The sequence below is a fragment of the Lissotriton vulgaris genome, chromosome 12 (genome assembly GCF_964263255.1).
Source record: "Lissotriton vulgaris chromosome 12, aLisVul1.2, whole genome shotgun sequence".
Classification (NCBI taxonomy): Eukaryota; Metazoa; Chordata; class Amphibia; order Caudata; family Salamandridae; genus Lissotriton; species Lissotriton vulgaris.
Genome location: NC_141700.1, coordinates 605,568,478 through 605,593,930, shown reverse-complemented (window position 1 = coordinate 605,593,930; position 25,453 = coordinate 605,568,478). Strand labels below are relative to the sequence as shown.

Below are 25,453 nucleotides of genomic sequence, written 5' to 3'. Positions count from 1 at the left end.
CCATTCCTATAAACACAAACTTCCATGTAGGTTTTAGCCACTTCTTGCGCGATAATTTTCGTATCAAGGTTCCTAGTTTTCAGATCCATATACTGAAAGAAACCCCGTTTTCATACTGTACCTTTCCGTTGTGCAGTATGGAGTCAGTCTGCCATTCACCACTTTTCCTCCCCTTTACCTTGCTGAATCAGGGCATACTTGGATCACAGCAGATTTTTAAATCCGCTCCGATTTTGTACTCTAATAAAACCTACAGGCGACTGGCGAAGGGAATGGAAATGCTTGGTCTTGAATTTGTATTGGACTTCACTTCTAAAGTAACACAGTTTGTTTATCTCTTCTCGTAAAATAAAATAAAAGCATATCATCTTTCCAAAAACAGTCTCCCAACTTCAGACATTTCTCCATGGCTTGTCTCAAAGCGGCGACACCAGTACATATAGCATTAGTTTTAGAATAATCCAGTGAATTGGGCTCAGAGAATTCACATAAAACTTACCAGTTGACAAATGTCGTTCAGAAGATCCTACAAACAGCACATGTTACTCTTTGCCGGATGACAAAGTGTTACTAAAGCTCATCAACAATTTAAAATGGCCTTTACATACAGGATCGACTAGGACTAGCTCGAGCAGCAGCTAGTAGATCTCCTGTATCGATCTAAATCGAGGATGATTGTCGATTTTACATAGATGCAGCAGTGAGGACATCAACTCAATTGAACACTACAATTATCACTTCTACAGCTCCATTCGAAGAATTGAGCAGGAAAGAACACCAATAAGCACCAATATGTTGCACGTCCTCATATTTATTTGGAATGATTTTTAAAGTAATAAAGCACTCGAAAGAAAAACCTGACAATTTCCTAGTAAATATTATGTACATAAATATTTTTAAAAGGTCTACAGGGGAGTTGATCAGCTGTGAGTGCACGGTGTGGTCAATTAGCCACATTGGTACTGTGTCCCTTCAGCAGAGGAGTGTTCCTGGAGGCAAAACAGACCAAAGTGTATGAATTAATGAAGAGCTGTGGGACTACACCGGCCAGCAAATGAACATATTTTATTAACTAGAGCTCAGGCATATTACCAGTTTACAACCCTTCTAACTGACCAGGGTGCAACCAGTGGCCAGCTGTGAAGAAGCTTGAGGGAACAGAGGAGTCCTAACCGGACACACACAGCCCATAATTTTGGACTCTGACCTACAGTATCAGTTAGGGAAATTAGTTGATCTGCGATAAAACATAAAATGGGAGTCCTTTGAGGTTCAGAGTCAACTGAGTCATGTGCTTCCAAGCAAGTAGAGTACAAAGCAGTGTAGCACAGAAGAAGGCAAGGATATACTACACCTGGAAAGAAATGTATGCAGTCAAGGTGCACAGCGTAAAAGGAGGCACTGATGGTGAAGGGAAAGGCACAGGCAGGGAGTAATGAAGTTCAGCACAAAGGGAGCGACTAAAAGTCAGGCTTCAGGAACCAATGCTGAGAAAGATTCCAAACTACAGGCAATCTGTGGGGTTGGTTGCGAGCAGCACAGCAGGAGGAAGACTGACAAGTAGACTGGGAAGTGGCTTAGGATGAAAACCAACTATAGTCACTGAAAGCCAAATGGAGGAAGAATACTGCAAAGCACACCATAAAAGATGGCAGACTTTTGAGAGGTCCATCAAAAAGAGTCCTTCAATTTACGGGGTATGGCAGACTGAATTTAGATGGGGAGTACAAGGTCTATCTAAAGAAGACTATAACAAGTGCAGTCTTCAATCAGATCTGTTTCCAATTTATTTCATGCAGATGACCCATCCACATGAAACATGCTCTACCGCCATTGGGTGACCAGCTGCAAGGACAGTCCATTCTAGTACGGATACCTGGCTCTCCATCGAAGCCCACTCCAGGGCCTTTGTTTGTATGCTTTGTGGGTGTCTCTACAGTGGCTAACCATGACCTTTTATAGAGGCTAACAGAGTAGAACTGCTCTGTCAATGCTTAAGAATTTCATGATGGCAGCTTTTCTTTGCTTCTCCTGCAAGCAGCCATTTTATGACACATGGTTTATTTCAAGTGCAGAATTTTACAATTTGAAGAGACAGTTCATAGTATCTGCCTTATGAACGTACACTCAGTACATGTGCTTATTTCTACATACTCCACTGCTGTAGGTGGCCTATGCCTGGAATTCTAACTGTGGCATCCTCACTCAGCTCCTTGTTGAAGCATCTCCAGTGGCACTTTTCTCTGTCCAAATGACCACTTTAGGGACTGTGCATGATTCCCCTTGTGATGTGCACTCATGAATAATCGCCCATCTTCTCCAGGTAAAATACGAATCAAACCCTGCATCTCCCCCAAATTATTCACCACAGTGGAGCAATAAAAGCTTTTCAAACTGCCTCTTTTGAGTGGTATAGAGCTACTGTGTGTAGGTTACCTATCAAAACCAACAATTCTCATATTCTGAAGCTTACACAAAGAATCAGTCTATCAAACCCAAATTTCCAGATTGTGGGTAGAATGAAAAGAATGATTCATACAGTTTCATACACAAAAGGACACCAGAGCTGAAATACAGTTCCATTTTTCAGAGCACCTAATATGTGGCAGTTCTTCCTCGGATGCCTTCCAACAGCAATGTTGTCAGTGTCACAACACGCTTCAGCCACACAAGAGGGATACTGATATAACCATCTGGAAATGTATGTTGGAGTGTTAGGAGAAATTCAGTACTCCTTTCCCGCCAATCTTAGAAGATTTTTCCAGTGTTACAAGTGTTGCTGATCAAATCTCACCCAATGTTAAAGAAAAAAAGTTTGCTCCGATCGAGGACTCCGAGCTCATGCCTTGCTGCAGGCTCCTGTCAATCGCATGAAATGTTGGGAGTGCAAGAACACTGCAGCACGCTGAAGAAATCAGGTAAAAGCATTCATACAGCCTTTTTGTTATAGAAAAACAGATCATTAAGGGACGTCAAAAGTCAGAGAAAGAAGCTTCAAGTTCCATCCTAGTGAGGACCCTCTCCAGTAGCTGGTGAAATTCTGAAGCTCGCACAGAATCTACATCTTAGGTTTTCTTTTTGAGTTCCTCAAATCTGCGTGAAAGATCATCAAAGTCAATGTCTTCAGAGGCAGTCGTGTTCGCTCCTACGGACGATGCTGGCAAAGTATCAGGCACAGATGGTAACTCTGGAAGCACAAAGTTGTCATAGTTTACGGAGGCCCCCGCAGAAGGCTTTGTGAACTGCTCTGGCTTCGCTCCAGGACCTGTTTACAAGCAGAAATGACATGTTAAAAGGTGACAACACAAAACGTGCACCATAAATAAAAAAGCCACGTTGTGGCCTGCAAAGAAGTTAACAGGAATGGATACAGTGTAATTAACTTATTAAAACATAAAGGCTACACTGATGGGTAGGATAACTAAGCACTAAGGTAACTACGATAGAAAAAATAACTTGCCTGTAATCCTAGTTCTTTACTAGGGGGATCTTCTTTGAATATATAAGCACTGAATAGTCCAACCCTTTTGTGAGATACTAATGCACATTTTTTTGCTAAATATATATATCGAAAACTATTCAGAAAAGTGATTTTTTAAGAATTATAATTATATAAATATATATATGAATTTCCACGGTCCATTTATGGTCATTATGCCTCAATGCCATAGACAATGTTTTACGCTGATAGCAGGTTGAGAGTGACCATCCACTAGCACAGGTAGCGCTAGCCATGCTTCTGACACATGAAAACAGAACATACTAAAATAATGCTTTCCAACTGACCACCAAGCAGTGTTATATTTCAGTTTATGCTAATTTATATCATTGTACAGAATTACACAGTAAAAAAGTCTATTTAGGTATGCCACCCTTGACCTAGGGACACGTGAAACTCTACCTCATTTCCTCCGAAGCTCTATAGCTGAAGCTGCAATCCTCGTACAAGCACTGAAAATATACTTCACCCATAGAACCCTCCTAAAAATTACAGCCAACTTATCTTCTTATCCCTGTGACCTCTTTAAAAAAACAATGAGTTGGAATCCTTGAGCTTGCAGCAGGCCATCTACAAATCAGGTCAACTGTTCAGGTTTAACTGCAATGCACATGCAAGCTTTTATCGAGTACTAGCAGCCCGTCCCGACGTTGTCCGGGTATGAATTGCTGCCGACCAGTAGTATATTGTTTTGTAGGATTTCGTTTTGATAGCATTTCTCATCTGTGACAGGCCTGTGAAACGCTCCAATTGACAGTGCACTGCTGATGCACTTAAGAGTGCGCGTTCAGCAGTGTGTGAACTCGAGTTTCCCTACTTTATTTTTCCTTGCAATATTATATAGCGCAAACTCGACAACATGGCAGGAGCACAATTTACATTACAGAAGAACACATTCATTTGTGGTAGGCACGGCGAGACAAAGCGATTTGCCTGGAATCACAAGATGTTGAGCTGATGCAGAGATTCGAACGTAGCTCCCCAGCTCTAAAGTTCGCAATTCTAGAACTTGTGGCGGGAGGTGTGTCTAAAAGTGTATGTCGGTGCTGGCCATCAATTAGAGAGACCTGTGCATTTTTCAAATGGGTGGTGAAAAACATATGAGTATGTTGCTGGAGATGTGGGCAGCTGTGTCACCAATGTACTTACCAGGGGAGGGTAAACACCCATTATTCCGCAACTTTCTTTCCGCATACCATCACTCCGCATACTTTCATTACGAAAGTACCATGACTCCGCAATGCCATTATAACGCATGGCATTACATTTTCTATGCTTTTACCACGCATACATTTACAACGAAATTCGTTGTAAATGCATGAATGGTAAAAGCATGTTTTTTAAAAATGTTTGGATAAGGTAAGTATGGGTATAGAGGTATATGTGTTGGGGTACTGAGGTATATGTTTTGGGGTGTTTGGGTATTTTAAGGGTTCAGATATAGTTTTGGGTTATGGGGTACAGGGGTAGTTTTAGGGTTTAGGGATAGGTATGGGTTTTGGGGTCCAGGGGTATTTTTAGGGTTCAGGGCTAGGTTTGGGGTACAGGAGTATTTTAAGGGTTCAGGGCTAGGTTTGGGTTTTGGGGTACAGGGGTATTTTAGGGTTCAGGGATGGTTTTGGGGTACAGGGTTATTTTTAGGGTTCAGGGGTATGTTTGGGTTTTTGGGAACGGGTATTTTAAGGGTTCAGGGCTAGGTTTGGGTGTTGGGGTACAGGGGTATTTTAGGGTGCAGGGGTAGGTTTGGGTTTTGAGGTACAGGGGTATTTATAGGGTTCAGGGCTAGTTTTGGGGTACAGGGCTATTTTTAGGGTTTAGGGATAGGTTTGGATTTTGGGGTACAGGATATATTTATAGCGTTAAGATGGGTTAGTGTTTAAGGGTGTTGGGATATTTTAAGGAGTAAGGGTGGGTTACGATTATGGGGTGCAGGGGTATTTAAAGGGAGCAGGGTGGGATTAGCACACAATATGAGATGTGACATGAAGGGCGGAACATACCACACGCCCCCAGCGTTTGTCACGCCCACAGCACAACGCAGACATGCCCACAAGGGACTACTTTGCTGGCACGGTTCTTTTGCCTTTTAAATGTATATGGTGGGCGTCTGCATAGCCTATGTCCTTCTGCTGCAAGTGCCCTTTCCAACGCTGTATTGGGTGTTGTGATTGGTGCTGTGGTTCCTGAGATTACCCGCCTCAAAAGTTTGGTCTCTCTCTTTATTATATTAGTATGGATTTCTTATTCATTAATGTTTTGAACTTCTAATTGTCATGTGAAAGCTACTGTGAAATAAATCCGATATTACTTAATAATTGAACAGATGGTTTTATTGTCCATCTGTGGTGAAAAGGATTGTGAAAAATGACATCTCTCTTTCACTGATCATAAAAGGTATTTATTTTCCTCCCAATCACTCAGCCCTATAGAATGCAATGTATTTTGGCTCAACAACCCATTACCAATATAAGAAACCATTATGGGTTTCATATGTGAAATACGGACTGCATATTTCGTACGCATTGCATAGTTCGATGCACATCTTGGGAAGTGACAGTGGTCATATAGCGTTTGGCCTATATAAAGATTGAGATTGTACCTCAATTGCAATCACTAATTCACATACGATTTTGACAACCTACATGAAAAACGAATTCATAACCCTTTCTTAAAGGAATTGTGAGTGAAAAGGACAACGTAACTAAAGAGGCAGAAGCATACAAAGGCTTGAAAACCAACACAGCTTCTGTAAGAAAGGACACTCCACCAGATATCAATCATGGCCTGTCAATAGCAGTTAAATCACTTCTTTTTTAACTGGGGCTTAGGATCTGGAAAATTAAGCAACACATTCCTTGCTAATTTCTTTTGGGAGGAGGGAGAGTTTCTTAAGACTTTTAAAGAAAGTTTCCATAAAGGGGAACTAGGATTACAGGTAGGTTAACTGACTTTCTCTTCCATGGGATCTTCATTAATGGCCAATGCACCAAAAAGAGTGGAAAAGCCTTCACACAAAGTCAAAGAAAAGAACAGAAGAGCAATGTGCCTTTATCAAAGAGGTTACTTAGTGAAGATTGCCCTACTGGAGTGTTAGCATTGGAGTCTGACTGAAGACAGTAGTGACTTGAGAAAGTGTGAACATAATTCCAAGTGGATGCTTTGCATACCTCTAAAATGAGGATGTTTCTCAGTAATGCAGTAGCAGCCACTTTATTGGTGCTAGAGTGAGCCTGCGGCCAGGCAGTTAAGGTTGTGTTAACATTCTCATACCACTGTAAAATGTAAGAGGCAACCCATTGAATTGCTTTATTACGGCTAAACCTGTTAAACAGGCCGATCATTACAGTCTGAGGTCTTTAGTTTTATGCAGGATACAACGCCGTTTTGACATCGAACATTTAAAGAGACGTTTTTGTTGTGCTGGTAAGAAATGATTCTGAAAAAAAGGTAGGAAAAGAAAAGGCATTTTTAATATGGAAATCTGACACTACTGTCGAATGGATACCACAAAACGTGCTAATGACCTGCCTGTTCCTATTAAACAGAGTATGGCTCTGGAAGCAAAGAACATTGATCTCCCTATCTCTGCTTTCTGAGATGAAACTTTGAGGAAAGCTGCCTTCCATGTTAGATGTTGTAAGGCTAGTTTGTGGATATGTTTGAAAGGGGGACATATTAGTTTAGAGAGGATATTTCTTTCAAATGATGGGGAAAAGAGTCCTAATGACATTTACATTTAAAAGTGAGACTGACAAAGTTTTGCGAAGGACATTTTCTCCTACATACTAGATGTTAAGAAGGTAAGGAATTGCTGCCTCTTCTTGACATTATGTAGGGTTTAAGTTCTCCTGAATGTACCAATGGGAGAACCTCTTATATAGGATATTCTGGTGATTAGAAGGTTGGCTTCCTTTAAAATGCCTTACAATCTTTGGGACAGTTCAGGTGTCTAAATTGCACAGGTTCAGGAACCAAGCCATTGAGTTCAAATATGAAAAGTAGGAAAAAACAAGACGCTTACCTGCACCTTGTGGTTTTCCAGTATATATCTTTCATGGATTCACATACTTGAATCGGACTAGTAAGCAGTACCAAACCAAAAATGGTGGTGGGTAAGCCAAACCATCCCACCATGAAAAAAAAAAAACTTCAAGATCAACTTCACTAGTACGAGTGGACCATAAAGATGAGCAAAGCATTGCATAGCATAGTGAGTGAAGTGAAGTGAAGGGGTTTTGTAGAGCGCGACTGCTGCCCGAGGGCGTCCAAGCGCTAATAGAGGAAAAGGAGCTCTGAGGGACAGGAGAGAAAGATCAGGATGGGGTTAATTTCTAAATAGGAATGTTTTCAACTCTTTGCGAAAGGACAAGAGAATAGGGTTAGACCTTAGTGAGAGGGGAAGAGAGTTCCATAGTTTAGCAGCGTTGAGCGAGAAGGACCTGCCACCTGCTCTGGACCTTTTGATTCTGGGGAATGCAGCAAGAAATGCATTTGTGGATCGAAGAGATATTTTTTTTTTTGGGGGGAGATAAGTGAGTGGTTGATCTCAGGGCTAGCTCTATGGAAGGCTTGGTGCGATATGCACAGGGTTTTGAACTTTATTCTGTCCCCGACAGGGAGCCAGTGGAGTGACCTGATCCCTGCCTTAGCTGACTCTCTGCGAGGGATCTGGAGAAGGGTGCGAGCTGCGCAGTTCTGTGTGCGCTGAAGTTTCTCCAGCACGTATTCAGGGGCTCCCAGGTATAAAGCGTTGTTGAAGTCTAGCCTGGACTGGATAAGGCCCTGAATAACAACCTGCTTAGCTTCAAAGGGCAATATCGGCAGGATTTTTTTCAGCATTCGGATAATCCCGAAGCATATTCAATACATATTTGTTTAAAAAAACACACACACACACACACACTATAAACATACAGTACATGAAGCTAAAAAAAACTGTGCATCTTAATGAAACAGGAGACATAACACTGCCTGTCCAACAACGGCATCTGCCTTTCTAAAAGAATCCAGACACTAATGCTACGTGAAAGTGTGGGCAATAGCCCAAATTGCTGCTGTGCAAATGTCTGGCAACGAAACACCTGCAAACAGGGCTACAGATGCAGCAACCTTTCTTGTACAATGGGCCTTCACCTTTGCAGTCAATGGTCTTCCTGCTTTTTCATGCCAAAAGGTGATTGATGGCTGCAGAAACCCAACAAGCAATACTTGCCCGTGATAACACTCGGCCCTTTCTCAGTGGGCCAAATAAAATCAGGAGTTGATCCAATTTCCTAAACATCTTGGGTCTATCCAAGTAGAATTTGAGAGTGTCTGACATCTAGAGAGTGTAAAGCACTCTCTGCTGCAGACGAAGGCTTACTGAAGAATGTTGGTAACACAATAGGTTAGTTTAAGCAAAACGAGGTTGGCACCTTCGGAATGAACTTGGGATTTGTTTGTAATAGGACTGTCATCTTGGAATTTTAATATGGTTCATGAATTGTCAAGGCGTGAATCTCACTTATCCTCCTAGCAGAAGTAAGTAGCAATAGAAAAGCTACTTTCCACAAAATATATTTCGTGTCTGCTTTTATGAATGGGTTCAAAAGGACTTCTCATCAGCGGAGACAAGACTGTGTTGAGTTGTCAGACCACATGGGAGTCTTCAAAGACCTTGAAAATCTGGAAATAGCAGCCAGATGGAAGAATGCGCTAGCCCGGAGTTCGCTAGATGTAGCAGATAAGGAAGTATATGCTCTGGAGCAGAAGAAAATGGATCCAGATTTTTAGTGATACATGAACAAAATCTTTTCCATTTTGCAAGTCAACTTTAAGTTGTGGTGACAAGAGAGCTGGAGAATTGACCTACAATTATCTAGCAAGTTTGCATCCCAAGCTTTCTCTCCGGCCGCTCACAATCTGTCAGCCTGGGCCCTTACCATTCCATCTTTAGGGCGCTCACTAAGGGGGTGCCACAGGGCTCATGTCTAAGCCCCACACTATTCAATGTATATGTGGCCCCCCTTGCTGAGATTGTGAGGAAGTACGGATTCACTCCAGTGTCGTATGCCGACGACACTCAACTCCTTTACCCTTTCCATGCCCCTGACCCTAATGTTAGGGAAAACTTTGCGGAAGGTATGAGGGCTATCTCCAACTGGATGGCTGCCAACTACCTCCAGTGCAATGTCGGGAAGACCGAAGTAATGTGTTTCGGAAAAGCTAGCATGCTTTGGTCCCCTGATTGGTGGCCCCAAGATTTGGGACCTGTACCCTCTCCTAAATCTACCATCAAAAATCTGGGTGTGAAACTAGACCAAAACTTAAATCTTAAAGAACATGCAAATGTAATTGCAGGTGCTTGCTTTCACACCATTGGATTACTTAGGCGAGTCTTCCCCCTGCTACCTGACACCTACAGAAAGACTCTGGTTCAAGCCCTTGTAATAAGTCGCCTTGACTATTGCAATGGGCTTCTGATACAGGCCAATGAGGATGCCATCAACCGCCTGCAGGTGGTCCAGAACACGGCGGCGAGATTGATTCTGAATGCCCCCCCCAGAACATCCTCTGGACCCCTGTTGAAAAAACTTCACAAGCTCCCAATACGCCAACGGGTTAAATTCAAAATTTGCTGCACTGTACATAAGTGCCTATTTGGAAATGGCCCCAAATACCTAGCCAAACTACTCCAGCCATACAAACCAGAACGAGAATTACGGTCAAGTAACCTACTCCTGCTCAAACCACCTTTCATTAAAAAAGCCAGACAGGGCGGCCGAGCCCTGTCATCAGTGGGGCCGGCCTTGTGGAACAACCTGCCCCTTAGCCTAAGACAGATCCCCAATCACCTCACTTTTAGGAAAATGCTAAAAACGAATCTGTTTATGGAGAAATAATTTTAGGACTGCTGCCTTTACAGTACCTTCGTAACCTGTTGTTGTCAAAGCGCGGAGATAACCCTTTCGGGCTCGATTCTGGCGCTATAGAAGCATATAAATAAATAAATAAACTGAATATCGTGAGGGGACAAGCTGACAAGTGGAGCAAACGTATCTGTGAATGGACCACCTGACCCTAGTTTATAAAGTAAGGATTTTCTGTCAGCTGGAAATAAATATGCATACAGTGATGGAAGAAGCAGCTCTGTGAACCAGTACTGCGTTGGCCACGCTTCCTGCTTTATTGTCCAAATAACTTTTGGAATCAGTGAAAAGAGAGGGAAAGCAAATATTCCTGTCCTTGACAGCTTTTCCCCAAGACCTTTTCTGTGGAAACCTGCTGGCGTACATATTGCATTTTTTGTTTTGAAAGGTGGTGAAAAGATGAGGGGGGCTAGTGAGCCTGAGGCAAGATGGCCGCACAATAGTGCTGCTCTGCCAGCCAGGCAAGAATATCCAACATTAATCAGTCCATCTGCACTGCAAAGCACAGAATAACAGCATAAACAAGGTCGGAACAGTGTAGCATTACTGGGAAAGCAAATATTTTGCCGAGACATCGCAGGAAAGACAAACAGCAGCTTCGGCGGCTAAAGGTCTGGAGAGGGAGCAGAGGCAGGCCGGCCCTGAAACGAACCTAGCGGATCGACAGAAAAAGCCCTGTCACGCCGGGCGGAGCAGACCAGCAACTGAGCAGGTACAGGCCCCGGCTGTGGGAAGAGCAAGCTGGAAACCCAACATCAGATACCACGCTCCGGAGCGAGATGCAGTGTGCGACAAGCGCAAATAGGCCTGAGCTGTCAAGAGGGCCAATCGTGAGGTTTGTGGAAGGCCTACAGGCAGCAGAAATCTATAGCGGAGGCCAGCAAACCAGCGATTGAACAGGTACAGCCCCGGCTGCAGGAAGAGTAAGCGGCCAGCCCAACACCAGACCCCACGCCACAGGTCAAGAGGCAGTGAGCGACAGGCGGGTGTAGGCCTGGCCTGTCAAGTCAGCGGATCGCGAAGATTGCAGGCGGCCCACCGCGGCAGCAGGCAGCAGATAAATACACAGCGGTGGCCGCCCAATTGTCCATTGCGACGTGGCCGGAGACATCAACGAGGCCCATATAGCTAGCCAGCCTTGAGAGAGGCTGGTTCACAAGCAGGCCTGGGGGTAGTGGCCATGGCCTAGGAGGGGGCGGCCGAACATCTCGGGACCTGCGTAGGAGAGGGTGGCTGAATGCGAGCACCAAAGGTTCTGAGGCACAAAAAAGGCAGCCAATATGGAGAAAACGGACACAACACAACAGCGTCTCAACTTGGGGGTCAAGAAAACCACCGAAATGGCGCACGAAGAACAAAAAGACTCCAATCACTAACCTGAGGTTCAGGGAGCCAGCGCATTAGAACTAACTTTACAGGCGATGCACCAGAGCCTCAGCTCTATTGACAGCAAAATAGATTTGCTAAATTTGCCCATGGAACATAGTACAGCTAAACTTAATTAGCAAGCCACCAGATTTACAGAGGCAGAACAAATGTAAATGTAAATGTCAAGGTATTTGTAGAGCGCACTGTCACCAAGCAGTTTCCTGGTGCTATTACTCATACCGCTGTGGAACCCTTCCTGGCTTTCCCTATGAAGTGTCCACTCCTGGGCACCCCCCAGGGTGAAGCCAGGCATCCTTGCGCTGTTGGGGCCGGTGTGGAGGTTAAGCAAGCTATTGCCCAGAGTTGCAGCGAGGGGCCCATGATTAGAATAGGCACCGAGGCGAGAATTGTCAGGTCCGAGGAAATTGAGCCCAAGACCCGCCGAGGCGGGAATTGAACCCTGGTCCTGGGCCAAAACTCTGCATCAGGGTCTGCCGCTCTAACCATTGAGCCACACTCCTCCAAAGGATTACATCAGCTGAAGATATTATACAAGCGACAAGTAAATGCTCAGATATGGAAAGGCTCCAGACTGTAAGTCAAGCGATTTGGAAGCGCGCTCAAGACGCAACAATGTACGTATCATAGGAGTGCCGGAGTCTGCAAACACTGGAAAGATGGAATTATTCGTGGAGCAAATGATTAAGGAACTATTCGGTCTATAAGAATTCTCTCCTATAATGGTGGTCGGTCGAGCCCACAGATCGTTGATGGTGAAACCCCTGCCTGGGGCAACGTCAAGGCTCATAATAGCAAAAATGCTCAAACACCGAGAATGGGACACGATCCTGCGCCAGGCAAAAGAGTAGCAAGAATTAAACTTCCAGGGATATCCGGTGGCGGTCTACCCAGATTTCACCGCAACAGTACAGGCCGCACAACGGGAGTACCATAAAATCAAGTGGCACCCCCAGAAAGAAGGAATTCCTTATCCCATGTTGTACCCAAATCCACGTATTGAGCACGGAGGGAAACAGAAAATATGCACAACCACGAAAACTGCCCAGGAGTTATTGCAATCCATCACAAGGAGGAAGCGTTCTGCACACACTCAAGATGGCGATGACCCAGATCAATAACCTCATGGTGCCTGGCGAGGCACTGTGTAAGGACTCACATGGAGGCACGGAAAAGAAGTTGACAGCAGTCCGACCTGGGACATACCTGCACGCCACAGTTGTAAGAGCGCAGCTCCTCCGTGCACCTGGCCCCCTCTTTGAGACTGGAGCGAGTTAGTGCTCCTGGCAACCCTCCCAGCAGGAGAACCCAAAAAGTACTCAGTTATCGTTAAATAGTTAGTCAATAGGTGGGATAAGAGGGGAAGTGTCTTTGGCATGTTTGGGATACTGCAGTGGATCGGGAGGGATGGGAATGTAGGTTTATTGTTTGTATCCCCGCAGCACACAGAAGGTATACATAAGACGCAAGCATGAGGTATCACCCAGGCAGGGAAGGCTAACCAACTGTTTGACTAGCAGGTAACTCAGGCAACATTAAATTAGCATGCATGGTGTGGACCGTCCGAGGGTTAAACAACCCTAAGAAAACTCGACAAGTATTGGCGTATCTTACCAGGTATGACATACAAATTGAGTTTCTCAAGGAAACTCACTTAACAAAAAGCACAGAGGGTAGGCCAGGCACACACTGGGTGGGAACACGGCTGGCATCCTCCTACTTTTCATACACACGGGGAGTGCTAACACTTGTGAGAAGTGGAACGCCATTTAGGTTCTACACTCTGCCATGGACATGCCTGGGTGGTATGCCATACTGCAAGGTAGCCTGCATGGTAAAATAATAACGTTGGTCTATGTATATGGGCCAAACGTGGATGATCCGGCTTTTTACACTGCTATATTCAATGGCTCGCGCCCACTTTCTAATCAGAGATTATATTGGGGGGGAATGGAGAGAATCGGAATACACATCTGGACCAAAGCGAGTATAAGTCAAGTCCTCATGGGGGCAAAACTTCCAGGGCAGCGAGCGAGCATCATAAGAGATGGGATAGAGAAGATGGGGCTGGTAGATCCATGGAGGATCCACTACCCAAATCATCTGGAAGGTACGCACGGCTCGCCAGCTTATGGTTTCTGGTCTAGGCTGGATTACTGGCTGATGACCAATGAGGTACATGCCTGGGTAGCATAAGTAGGGCGTCTGCCTAGGACGCTGTCAGATCATAACCCGGTCAGACTAGAATTGCTGATTCCAGGATGCATCCCATGATAATACACATGGAGATTCAGAACGGAGCAGGTGCTCGATCCGATTTTTAAGGTAACACTTGATGAAGCCATCATAGACTATTTTAAAATCAACAAGGGATCGGTTAGCGAAGCCTCTACATTATGAGAGGCATTCAAAGTCACTTTAAAAGGGTTATGCATTAGTACAAAAGCAGGTATACTGAAAGATATCTGTACAAAGATGCAACGCGCTGAACAGACCCTGTCCTACTTAGAACTAGAATATGATGCAAAGCCAAGTCAGTTCACATTAGCAGATATACATTAACGCATAACAGAATAAAACGAGCTAGCACAAACAGAAGCATTTATCTATTGAAAAGGAATGTAGCAAGGGCTTATGGAGAGGGTGGCAAGCCAGTCCACAATCTAGTAACTAAAATAGCGAGCAATAAAAACCATCAGCCCATTGCACAGATAACGGATGCCAAAGGGAACAACTAATATGACCCCCAGATGGATACTCTCAATTCAAGAGTTTTTTTCAGGGCCTCTATGCAACTCGCAGGCACGTCCAGCCACAGTAGCTGGATAGCTACTTATCTGATATAGCGCTCGTATGGCTGTCTGAGGGATAGAGGGAATATTTAAGCGAACCTATCGATGAAGCGGAGCTGACCAAGGCGATACAGTTGCTCCCGAATGGAAAAGCACCAGGCCCAGATGGACTAAGTGGCGAATTTTACAAAACATTCATGGATTTGCTGGTAATGCATATGCTAGAAATGTATAGGGAAGCATATGAAAAGGGTACCTTTCCGTCAACATTATGCGAGGCTTTGATAACCTTGCTCAAACAAGACAAATCCAACAAGATGCAACTCTTACAGGCCATTATCCCTTAGTACGGATCCCAAAATATTAGCCCGCCAACAGACAGGTTGTGGGTGATGGACCTTGTTGGAATGAATCCTGATTGGTCTAAGACACTAATGGTACTCAGACCAATCAGGATTCATTCCAACAAGGTCCACCACCCACTACCTCTGAACGCTCTTTGCACTCTTCCACCAGCTCAGCTTAAAGAAGTGGCAGTTATGTTAGACGCTGCAAAAGCGTTTGACTCCATAGAATGGAGCTATATGTTCCAGATACTCCGATGAATGGGACTCCCAGATGGCTTTCTGAAATGGTTGGGCCTCTTATACAGATCCCCAACAGCAAGAGTGCGAATAGAGGGGTACACCTCAGAACTAATGGACATAGGCAGGGGCATGAGGCAGGATTGACCCTGGTCTCCGCTATTGTTTTCTTTAATATTAGAACCATTAGCATGCAATTCAAGTCAAGTCAAGAGATTTATATAGCGCGCTACATACCCAGAGGGTCTCAAGGCGCTTGAAGAAGGGTGGGGAGTTACTTGTCGAAAATCCACGTTTTTTAAGTTGCTTTCTGAATGCTAGGTGGTTCTGAGTAAGGCGAAGGTGAGTGGGAAGGGAGTTCCAGGTTTTAGCTGCCAGGTAGGAGAAGGATCTCCCGCCCATGGTGGTTTTGTTGATGCGAGGTACAGTGGCAAGGGCTTGGTTGGAGGATCGTAGCTGGCGGGAGGGGGTGTAGAAGGACAGTCGTGTGTTGAGGCATTCGGGTCCAATTTCGTAAAGTGCTTTGTGTGCGTGGGTTAGGAGGCGGAAAGTAATCCTCTTATTGACGGGGAGCCAGTGGAGCTTTTTCAGGTGACCAGAGATGTGTTCTTTACGTGGGATGTCTAATATGAGCCTGGCTGAAGCGTTCTGGATGCGTTGGAGTTTTTTCTGGAGTTTTGCGGTGGTACCGGCGTATAGGGTGTTTCCGTAGTCCAGGCGGCTCGTGACCAGTGCGTGGGTGACCGTTTTTCTAGTTTCGGTGGGGATCCAGCGAAATGTTTTTTTGAGCATGCGAAGAATGTTGAAGCAAGATGAAGAAACGGCGTTGACTTGTCTGGTCATCGAGAGTGAGGAGTCCAGGATGACGCCCAGGTTCCGTGCGTGGTCCGTCGGGATGGGTGCTTTTCCAAGGGCCTCTGGCCACCAAGAGTCATCCCAGGCGGAGGGGGAGGTGCCTAGGATGAGGACTTCTGTTTTGTCTGAGTTCAGTTTCAGACGGCTGTGTTTCATCCATTCGGCTACTTCTTTCATTCCTTCATGCAGGTTGGTTTTGGCAGTGTTGGGGTCTCTGGTGAGTGATAGAATCAGTTGAGTGTCATCGGCGTAAGAGATGATGTTGAGGTTGTGTTGGCGTGCGATGACCGCGAGGGGGCTCATGTATACGTTGAAGAGGGTGGGGCTGAGTGAAGATCCTTGTGGTACGCCGCAGATGACTTCAGTGGCCTCTGACTTGAATGGTGGAAGGCGGACTCTCTGGGTTCTTCCGGCGAGGAACGAGGTGATCCATTCCAGTGCTTTTCCTTGGATTCCGGCGTTTCTGAGGCGCTGTAAAAGGGTGCTATGACAGACTGTGTCGAAGGCTGCGGAGAGGTCGAGGAGGATAAGGGCGACTGTCTCCATTGTCCAGTAGAGTTCGAATGTCGTCTGTTGCTGCGATGAGGGCGGTTTCAGTGTTGTGTTTGGCTCGGAAGCCGGACTGTGAGGAGTCAAGGGATTTGTTGGTTTCGAGGAAGGCGGCGAGCTGGTTGTTGACCGCTTTCTCGATGACTTTGGCCGGGAATGGGAGGAGCGAGATAGGGCGGTAGTTTTTGAGTTCGGTGGGGTCAGCTGTGGGTTTCTTCAGAAGGGCGCTGAGTTCGGCATGCTTCCAACTTTCCGGGAAGGTTGCGGAGTTGAGGGAGCAGTTGATGACGTCTCGGAGGTGCGGTGCTATAATGGAGTCTGCTTTGTTAAAGATGTGGTGAGGGCATGGGTCTGTGGGGGATCCTGAGTGGATAGAGTTCATCAGACGGATGGTGTCCTCAGTGGAGATTGGGTTCCAGTCATTTAGGATGTTCAAGGGGGGTGGGGGTCCTGCAGAGGGTTGGGTGGGTTGGTCATCGGGTAGGTTGTCGAAGCTGTTGTGGATGTCTGCAATTTTGTTGTGGAAGAATGAGGCTAGGGAGTCGCAGAGGGCTTGAGAGGGGGTGATGTCGTTGGAGTTGGCTGAGGGGTTGGTAAATTCCTTGACGATGTTGAATAATTCCTTGCTGTTGTGGGCGTTGCTATCTAGTCGGTCCTTAAAAGCGGCTTTCTTGGCATTCCGGATCGGTTGGTGGTGTATACGGGTGGCGTTTTTGAAGGCGTCCTTGGTGCTGGTGTTTGGGTCTTTTTTCCAGGCCTTCTCAAGGGAGAGACAGAGTTTCTTGGATTTCTTAAGATCATCGTTGAACCAGGAGGCCTTCTTGCTGCCTAGATTGATTTGTCGTTTTTTCAGTGGTGCTAGGATGTCGGCGCTGTTGGATAACCATTGGGTGAGGTTAGTGGCTGCTTGGTCGGGGTTTGAAGAGTGGGTGGGGGGGTTTTGAAGAAGCGATGAGGAGATCTGGTCGATGGTGATTTTGTTCCAGTTTCTTCGCAGAGTGGGTTGGGGGTGGTTGTTGGATCTGGACTTGTTGTAGGTAAAGTGAACGCAGCTGTGGTCAGTCAAAAGGAGAGCTGTGGTGTGGCTAAAGGAGATATGTTTACTGGAGGTGAAGATAGGGTCGAGTGTGTGACCTGCGATGTGGGTGGGGGTAGTGACAAGTTGTTTAAGTCCGAGGTTGGCGAGGTTGTCCAAAAGGGTGGTGGTGTTGCGGTCGTTGTTTTTTTCAAGGTGAAAGTTGAGGTCTCCCAAAAGGATGTAATCCTCGGAGGGGAGCGCGTGTGGAGTGATGAAGTCCGTGATGTCTTCACTAAATTGTGCGCGGGGTCCTGGTGGCCTGTAAAGGAGGGTGCCTCTGAGTGTGGTCGTGGGGTCGATGTGGATCTGGAAGTGAAGGTGTTCAGTGTTGGCGAGATTGACGTCTGAGCTGGTTGAGATGCGGATGGATTTCTTATGGACGATAGCGATGCCTCCTCCTGTTTGGCCGGTACGGTCCTTGAGAATAATCTTATAGCCTTCCGGGATGGCAATGGTGATGTCTGAGGCTGATGTGGCGTTCATCCATGTTTCTGTTAGGAAGGCGACGTCCGGAGAGATGGTGTCTAGTAGATTCCAGAGGTCGATGGCGTGTCTGTGGACCGAGCGTGTGTTGAGCAGGATGCATTGTAGGTGGTTGGGGTCGGATAACTGTTTTGGTTTCGTAGATGAGGAGTTGCTCTTGGTGTCGTCCAACTTGCAGGAGTTGCAAGAGAAGGGTCCATGGGTGTGTCCAGGAGCGGCTTGGACGCAGTTGGGGGAACGGCCGGGGTTAAGGGCTAGGAGGGTGGAGGCGTCGTAAGTAATGCAGGAGGGCTGGGCATTGCGAGGGCCAGGGGGTATGGCGCTGGGCGCGGTCCAGGCGCGGACGGGCGTAGACGGGCTTACCTTCGGCGCAACTGGGGCGCGAACGCTGCGCGTGGACGCTGCGCGTTGGATCATTAGTCATGAATGGATAGTGGATGGGGCGGAGCGTGGGAGGGGCAGCAGGGAGGCGGGAGCGAGGTCGAGGGAGGGCTCGTGTCAACCTGGGAAATGGCCGAACAACAACAACAAGGAGCAATGGAGCGCTATGAGGGCCAAAAAGATGTTACCGCTATTATCGTGGTGGGGGCGAGTTCGTGCGCGGAGACAGTGCAGATCCTGACACAGTTTGAATATAACACAGCCAATGCAATGCAGACAGTGCGCAGCTAAAATAATTACAGGTACTGCACGGTAAAAGCGATAGCAGTTAACACTCAGCCAAAGCGCTATGGAAATAAATGAGCAAAAGTGCGCGCTAGCAAGTACAATAACAGTGCCCAGTCAGCCAAAGCAGATGTAAGCGCTACGATACCACAGGTGAGGGAGGAAGCGGGGGGAGCGACCACTCGCGTTGGAGGCAAGATGGTCACAGCTCTCTGTGTGGGAGAGGGCGGCCCCTGTAGCTCTCGTGGGTGGGAGGGGCAGCAGGGAGGCGGGAGCGAGGTCGAGGGAGGGCTAGTGTCAACCTGGGAAATGGCCGAACAACAACAACAACAAGGAGCAATGGAGCGCTATGAGGGCCAAAATGATATTACCACTATTATCGTGGTGGGGGCGAGTTCGTGCGCGGAGACAGTGCAGATCGTGACACAGTTTGAATATAACACAGCCAATGCATAAGCCATAAGGCAGAGACACTGAGACTCAGCAATGCGCTTCCAGCAAAAGCCGCTTAGCATATCTTTGTGTGCAGATGGTACTCTATGTATGAAACCCCAAAAGATACCTGGAACAGGTGCTACGTGAATATGTTCGCTTTTAAAGGTTTTTCGGGCTGAGCATTAATTGGGGAAAATCAGTTATTATGCCACTCACGAAATGCAAGAATCCATATGAGCTTGAATACCCACATGAATGGGTGACAAACCCCGTGCAATATCTAGGAGTATGGGTACATAGGAACACATGCCTAGTTATACTAGAAAACTACGGCAGGGACCTAACCTAACTAGAAAACAAAGTTGAAAGATGGATAAAAATACCACTATCGCTGCCAGACAGGATAGCGCTGATAAAAATGATAATACTCCCGGGTTTCCTTAACCGGTTTATAAATATCCCCACCATCTTGCCCAGTGTGCTCTTCGCAAACATACATACACAACTACTGAGACTAATCTGGGCAGGGAAGCAGCCGAGAGTTAAGCTGGAAACCCTCACTATGCCCTACAAAAGCGGAGGATTCGGAGCTCCAGATCGCCACTTGTACTGCCTCTGTGCCCAGGAACACTTTGTGCATTATTGGTACACTCCCCATGCATACACGCCCCATTTAGCCATTGAGGAGGGGGATACACACCTTGTTTCATTGAGTAACAGAGGGGGAATACCTTGTACAGAATTAAATACGCTACAATGCACTACCATAGCCTGGAAGGCGCGGGGGAGATGGGCAGGGAAAATGTCACTGTATGCACCGATGCTTCCGATTGACTATCATCCGGATATCTTGGTGCTACAGGTGCGGGGAGCCCTGAATGTGCTGAACCAGGCGAGTATGGGGAGGATGAGCTATATAATTTCCCGGAGGGCCAGTTCATAACCGAAGACAACCTACAATACATACAAAACAGACCACCACTATTTACTTTTCTATATCACAGGCTCAGAGTAGCACTGAGGGAGCAGTACCCGATGTTTTCGCAGGAACGCCCCCCCCCCCCACACTAAATACACTACGAGCATTGCTGGCAGCCCATATGTGTGAGAAACTAATCACTAACTTATATCGGACTGCGCAAGCTTAGGTAAAGAACACCTTCAAGCAAGCATTTGAACGCTGGAACGCACTGTTGCAGCCGCAGTTCACACAGAAGGAATGGGAGAAATGTTGTAGTCTGAGGTGCTAACATCTAAATTGCATCTCCGCATTATACATTTTAAAAACATACAGCAAATGTACTATACTCCTAAGCGGTTACATAGATATGACATCATAGGCAATGACAGGTGTCAGAGATGTGTGAAAGAGGGAGCAGACTATACATCTATCATGGGATTGTGATAAGATAAAATCCTTTTGTTCCAAGATGGTACGAAATGTAATCAAAATGATTGGAAACATTGCAGTCCACATGCCTGCTCCTTAACTTGAAGGGAGGCCTGTATAAGTTTACAGCAATAGCGTTGCTGATGGCCAAAAGGTGTGTGGCGATGAAATGGGGAAGAAGATCAATACCAACACTGTTACAGTGGGTTAAGGACTTGGTGTACTGTAAAGAGACGCTGGACATATATGCAGAGGAACTCCCTAAGTGCGGCCAAACCGGAAGATATATGGGTCCCTTTGACTGCATACTTAAGAGAAAGAGAGGCCGAAAGTAAGGACGTGGTCGCATGAGTAGAACTGTGATCCAGAACTGACAAACAATGTAAATGAGAATAACTTGCTAAGCAAAGTAAACGTGATAAGGTGGGCAAAGGTGCTGGTTTGTGTTGTACTGTTTATGTTCTGATGAATAAAAAGAAGGGGAAAAAAGTAGTTAAGAGATCCAGACTTTATGTACCCCATTGATGGAACAGCTGCAATAACTGACAATGATTCAGTTCCCATTAGCAGCACTGTTTCTCCATTCTGGTTAAGGAATCCACCCATGTGTTCTCTACTCCCAGAATATGTTTCACTCTCAGAGAGATGTTGTGGGCAATCAAACATTTCCAAATTTGCTGAACTTGAGCAGACAAGACCTGTGATCTCGTTCCTCTTTGTGTGGCGAGATAAGCATTGTAGTGGCATGGTCTGTTATGACCAATAACAAGGAATTGCGGAGTCTGGGAAGAAAAGACTGGAGGCCCAGGAAAACAGATTCCAATTCCAGGAGATTTATGTGCAACAATGCTTCCTGTGCATAACATTTCCCAACAATTTCTAAGTCCTGCAAATGGGCTCCCCAAATTTCCAGAGATGCATCTGAATGATAAGCCTTGAGATCCATTTGCCGTGTTCTTCTACTATCCCATCGCTAACTTCATAGTCGGGTAATTGATATTGAGTCCTTGAAGGTCTACTGCCATTGATCCTATTGAGCATCCAGGTGTTCCTGCAAAGGCCACATGTGAAGAAGACAATTTGGTCTTACTGGAATGTAAGATGGCATCATTCCCAACACAGATTTCTACTTCCGGACAGATGTGAAACTCTTTCCTAAGAGGGAATCCAGTACTGTCTTGAGCCGACGAATCCTTTCTGCAGTTGGGAAAGTCTAGGAAATGGTGGTATCCAGAATTCACCTCTGAAAAACTGCTGACCTGGATGGGGCCAATGACATTTTCTCTGTTCAGTTGGAGGCCTATGGTCCTGAACATCCGCAGACAGGTCCAAGTAGGTTTTCTTACAGAGGAAAATGTGGGACCCTTTCTAAGGCAGTTGTTCAGGTAAGTGAACAATTGGTGTCACTTTCTCCTCAAGGAGGCTGCCATTAGGCCATGCATTTTGTGAAGACCCTGGGAGCTGAGAGCAGCCCAAAAGGAAGTTCTTTGAATTGGTAATGGCACCTTGCCACCTCAATACCTTGCATGCATGGGTATATGGAAGTGTGTATCTAGAAGATCCTGGGATGTCATGGAATCCCCTGTAGTCAAGTTGTAGGATCTCTTGTAAGTATAACATCCTGAAAGGTTGTTTCTTTAAGTATTTAAAAGCCTCAAATCTATCATCTGTCTTCATTTTCATGATTTATTTTTGATGAGGAAGAAGTTGGAGTAAAAACCTGTTACACTGAAGCAACAGAAGCCCCTCTACTGCATCCTTGGAGAGTAGCAAACAAATCTGCTTCAGCAAAGGCAGATGTTAAAGGGATTTTCTGCCAGGTGGAAAATTGAGAGATTTTTTAACAAATTCCATGATCTGGCTGCGTTGTATTACGTTAATTACCCATTTGTCAGAAGAAATGGTCTACCATGGACTGTAAAATTTGCAGAGGGGGTTTCTGAATTGTTGTTGAGGTGGGACTGAGGTGACTGGTGCCCTCAAAGTATCCTTGGCACCTAGAAGCGTCCTGGAATTTTCCTCCAGCCTGAGGATGTCTTTGATGGGTTGTTGAGCATACGACGAAGCTACTGTCCATCTATACTGCTGCTGAGAAGAGTATTGCGCTCAACACCCCTGCTGAAAATATGGTTGGTATCTTTTTTGCGGGTAAAGTACTCTGGACATAAATTACCCTCTACTGTGTGGTGTCCGTGTCAGACTTTATAGATCGTACAGCATCATCCGCATGCTTGCCAAAAAAATTATCGCCATCAAATGGCATGTCAGTTATCTTCGCCTGCACTTCTGGTCAAAACGAAGTGACCTTTAGCCAATCTTGGCGACGTAGGACAGCATCCCTTGCCATCTGACAGAATTCTGCGGAAGAGCTATCCATGGCAGCATCAATGACTTCCGATGAATCTCCTTTGCTTCCTCCTTTTTATCCTCTGGGAGATATTCCAGAATTGCTGAAGTGTCCGACCAAATCAGATGGTATTATCTCACCAATATGGCCAGCGCATTTGACGCCCAGATGTTGCCAGCGCATTAGACGCCCTGATGGATGTTGCCACCATAGGGTAGAAGCTCTTACCGATGTTATCTAATCTTCTATTATCCTGATCAGGAGGGGCAGAGCAAGGTGTGGAAGGATTCTTAGTGTGCAGTTGGGCTGCCTGCATAATGATGGAGTCAGGGCGTGGATGACCAATAAGATGTTGGTGAGTTGTCTGGCGCCTTTTAATTTTTGTCCAACTTGGTGACCACAGCTGCCACTAAAGCCAGTGTATTCATATGTTTCAACCCCTCCAGCCATATATACTCCAATTTGGGGATGGATCGGACTGATCGTTGACACAAATCCTTAAAGTCATAGAAGAATTATTCAGTTTGCTTGATAGGGAGAAGCAAGTCAAAAAGCTTGGACACTCTTAAGGAGCTTGTGAAAACCTCCAATACTTGCTAGGGGTTAATTAGCCGGCACTGGCAAAGTCGAGCAGATAACAGAGGCACTTAATCATCCCCTTCGTGTGATCGCCTGTTGACCCATTCATTATAAATTTTATAAAGCGCTTGGTTACACCTGCTGGTGTGTCCCCGCGCTGGTAGCTGCTGTTTGTTTCCATTAAAGTGGGATTCTGGTTGTGGTGAGAGGCCCTATTTGAGGCATTGAGGATTGGGGAACAGGATTGTTTTCAGTTCTTTACGGAATACAAGCTCGGATTTTTCCAGTCGCAGCTTTTCTGGCAGCTTGTTCCACAGCTTAGCCGTCGAGCCTCTAAAGGATTTTCCACCCATTCTTGCTCTTTTTACCTTTGGGACCTGTACCAGCCCCTTGCCACATGATCTTAATTGGCGTGTTGGCTGATATCGCTTAAGATAGTTGAGCAGGTACCTAGGGCCTTTCCCATGTAGGATACGATGTCCTATGCAGAGGGCCCAGAAAGAATCTCACCTTGCTCTGGCTGTTGTTCCCAATCACCATCAATTAAAGTCATCCCTTATAGTAATTGGAGGCAAGATTGTTCCCTCCTTTTGCTGTTGTGTGCCCAAAAGAGGTTTATGAAGGGATACTAGCACTAGAGCCTTTGAACGTTGCACCAGGGCATTCGCATCCAGAAATCTCTTATAATAATCATTCAGCATTAGGTGCAAATCAGTGACCAGAATATAGCGAGTGTAATGGTGTCCTCTTTCATACTGTGCTGCTCTTCACCAAATCAGTGACCAGAGATATAGGGACTAATGATGTCCTCTTTCATACGGTGCTGCTCGTTTTCAGGATCATTGTAAGGATAATGCTCCTGAAAGGTGTCATAACTTTGAATGGACTATTGACACTTGCCCTGAAAAGAGAAGTTACCTTCTAAGTATCTAGAAGTGCCCTGAGTAGCATCTTCCTCCTCAGTGTCCTGGCATTTTACATTTAGCTGTGTTGGGCTGTAGACTAGGCCAAAGGACTCATCACCCGACTCCTCCATTTCGAGAAGCCGCAACGGGGGAGAGGGGACACCATCATAGGATCCTGATGTATGGGTATTTGAAGTCCCTCATCAGAGATGAACAGTCTCCTTTATGGCCTTTGATGAAGATGACACTGATAGAAGCTTTGTCAACAGGAGTGTTGTTGATGGCTTAGATGGGACTGAGGGTGTCGACGATGGTGGCATCAATATTCTTGCTGATGCCATAGTCGTCAATAGCTTTGCCAATGATGATGGGGATGGTTTCGCCAACACGTCTTGTGCTCACAACAGCACTGGATTCAAGCTAGCCTGGCTGATGAAGGGTGATGCCCTGAAACCGGCCCCAAAATGCTTGTTTCCGGTCCAGAGAGGACCTGGCTTGGCAGTTCGGGCTGGACTGTTCCCACAAGGAACAGGGTCAAGAGTGATTTGCATATGGCTGAGGCCAAATTAGGGTGGTGTGGTGAGCAAAAGAATGATGGATTTAACCCATATCCTTGTGACTGGGGGTGAATGCTTGCAGTGTCCACCATTCCGTCCAACAACTGTTTTTTTTGCACAACACTTTACCCGTCATCGCTACAGCCGTCAACGGGATGAATTACGATGACTGTTCGGTCGACGGACTGATTTTCTTCATTGGAGGTCCCTTAAAAGGTGTCACAGGAACCAATAAAGAGGAAGGAGCCTTTCTGTGAGAGGCTGTAGAATCAGCAGGTTCCTTACTCTGAGATATCTCAAATCTGGAAGAATTAGCCCTCTTGGAGTCTGTCGGAGGAGGAGGAGCCCTCATTTTTGCAGTTCTACTCGGATGAAAAATGACCCCTTACTACGCCCTCAGAGTGATCCGTCTTCTTTTGGACCAAAAGGAGGAGTCTGGC

The 25,453-nt window shown here is 46.0% G+C and overlaps 1 protein-coding gene across 2 annotated transcripts in view; it reads right to left on the bottom strand.

Annotated features, from left to right (window-relative positions):
- Positions 1-791: 791 nt before the first annotated feature.
- The window catches only part of IST1 (IST1 factor associated with ESCRT-III), a 112,626-nt gene continuing 87,964 nt past the window's right edge, over positions 792-25,453 (bottom strand). For both annotated transcript variants that reach the window (XM_086945531.1, XM_086945532.1), the window contains one exon: positions 792-3,265. In XM_086945531.1, the coding sequence (XP_086801657.1) occupies positions 3,066-3,265 (200 nt within the window). In that variant the 3' untranslated portion in view covers positions 792-3,065. The remainder of the gene's footprint in view (positions 3,266-25,453) is intronic.